Source organism: Corapipo altera, unplaced genomic scaffold, assembly GCF_003945725.1.
Source record: "Corapipo altera isolate COAL_440 unplaced genomic scaffold, ASM394572v1 58425, whole genome shotgun sequence".
NCBI classification, from domain to species: domain Eukaryota; kingdom Metazoa; phylum Chordata; class Aves; order Passeriformes; family Pipridae; genus Corapipo; species Corapipo altera.
Genome location: NW_020889952.1, coordinates 1 through 1,866, shown reverse-complemented (window position 1 = coordinate 1,866; position 1,866 = coordinate 1). Strand labels below are relative to the sequence as shown.

Sequence of the window (1,866 nt, the reverse complement as noted above, 5' to 3'; positions counted from 1 at the left end):
CCCTCGGGACTCCCCAAACCCCGGACACGGCCGGGACCGGCCCCCCGGCACACCCCAAACCCCAGACACGGCCGGTAACAGCCCCCAGTGACACCCCTAACCCCGGACACGGCCCCCCGGGATACCCGGGGACACCCCAAACCATTCTCCTGGCTCCAGGCTGCCAGACACACAGTCCCGGTTGAGGTGTCCCCACAGGGGGGATGCCCCTGCAGGGAGGGACAGAGGTGACAGCCCGGGAGAGCAGTGATGTCCCCTGAGGGCTCCAGGTTGCACTGGGGCTCAGCCTCAGGCACCTGGGGAGACAAAGCCAGCCCAGTGCCAGCTGCACCAAGTGACACCGGACAGGGACACAAGGAGACACGAGGAGCTGAGAGACCGTCATCAAACCATCTTTATTCCCTGCCCGGCCGTGGTGGGGCCGGGTCCATCCCCTGCCCCTCCGCACTCCCGGCTGGGCAAGGGGCTGGGCACAGAGGGGCATCACCGTCACCGCCACCACCCCCTGCCTCGTCACATGGCAAAGAGGATGAGGAAGGCCACCATGAGGCAGAAGAGCCCCATGGCCTCGGAGAGGGCGAAGCCCAGGATGGCGTAGGAGAAGAGCTGCTGCTTGAGTGAGGGGTTCCTGCAGGGAGGGGAGGAGCGGGGAGAGGTCAAGGGGGCACCGAGACCCCCTGGTTGCCCCCCTATGCCCCCTGGAGCCCCCTGACCTGGCGTAGCCGATGATGAGGCTCCCAAACACGGTGCCGATGCCGGCGCCAGACCCAGCCACGCCCACGGTGGCAGCGCCGGCCCCGATGAACTTGGCGGCCGTGTCGATGTCTCGGTGGGCAGCGCTCGTCCGGAGGGTCCGGGGGGCTCCCGCCTGCACCTGGGGGTGGGAGGGGGGGCAGGGTGGGCTTAGCCTCACCCCAGCCCCCTCTTGGGCCTCGGTTTCCCCACCGAGGAGCCCCAGAGAGGGAGGGAGTCGTAGTCGCTCCCCTGTGCTTTCCCAGGGCACTGAGCACCCCCAGACCCTCCCCATGTACCCCAGAGAGGGTGGGGGGCACAGCCACCTCCCTGTGCTTTCCCAGGGCACTGAGCACCCCCAGCCACCCCCGTGCCTCCCAGCCCAGGTGTGTTACCTGCTCTGGCCGGGCCTCGGGGCTGCTCAGCACCGCAGACGAGAGGGGCTGGCCCAGCACCCTCGAGCTCCTCCTCACCTGCAGGGCACACACACACCTCAGATTTTGGGGGGGGACACCCACCCTGCACCTCCCAGGGCACTAAAAATACCCGGGGGTTCCCCCCACACTGAGGCCACTGCTGCCACTTCTAGTACCCCCTGAACACGCTCAGCCCCTTGGCAGCACCCAGATGGGGGGGAGGTGTCCTGGCACCCACCACTTCAGGGGACTCCCCGAGCCCCCCTCAGCTGCCAGAGCCCAGCCTGGGCACGTCACTGCCAGCACCGTGTCTCCCTCAGTGACCCCAAGGGGTGGCAAAGGACCCGCCACCGAGCGGCCAAGTCCCCGGGCACTGCTCACCTGCCAAGGCTCAAATCTGCACAGATTGTCCCCAAAAACCTCCCTGTGTCCCCAGGAGTCAGGGGGGGGTCACACATCACCCAGCCCCCCCCACAGAGGGAGGGGGAGGGGCTGTCACTACTCACGAGTGCGGGAGCTGAGACGAACTTTGCACAGGTGAACATGGTGAGGGCACGAGGGGCACGTGTGGGGCACGGCTGGAGGGATGGACACACGTGGGACACGGCTGGAAGGGACACACGTGAGGCTGGAGAGGACACAAGCAGCGGGGGTCTGGCCCCAGGGGTAACCTCGGGCCAGGGGGTCACACAGGGCACACACAGTGAGGGGGGGGGGG

At 68.0% G+C, this 1,866-nt stretch overlaps 1 protein-coding gene across 1 annotated transcript; it reads right to left on the bottom strand.

Annotated features, from left to right (window-relative positions):
* Positions 1–371: 371 nt before the first annotated feature.
* Positions 372–1,840, bottom strand: LOC113942322 (ATP synthase F(0) complex subunit C2, mitochondrial-like). Its single transcript, XM_027633456.1, has 4 exons — positions 1,655–1,840; positions 1,128–1,205; positions 714–874; positions 372–628 (listed from the first exon to the last, which is right to left on the bottom strand). The coding sequence occupies exons 1-4, from the start codon at positions 1,691–1,693 to the stop codon at positions 514–516; spliced, it is 393 nt and encodes a 130-aa protein (XP_027489257.1). The 5' UTR covers positions 1,694–1,840; the 3' UTR covers positions 372–513.
* Positions 1,841–1,866: the final 26 nt, after the last annotated feature.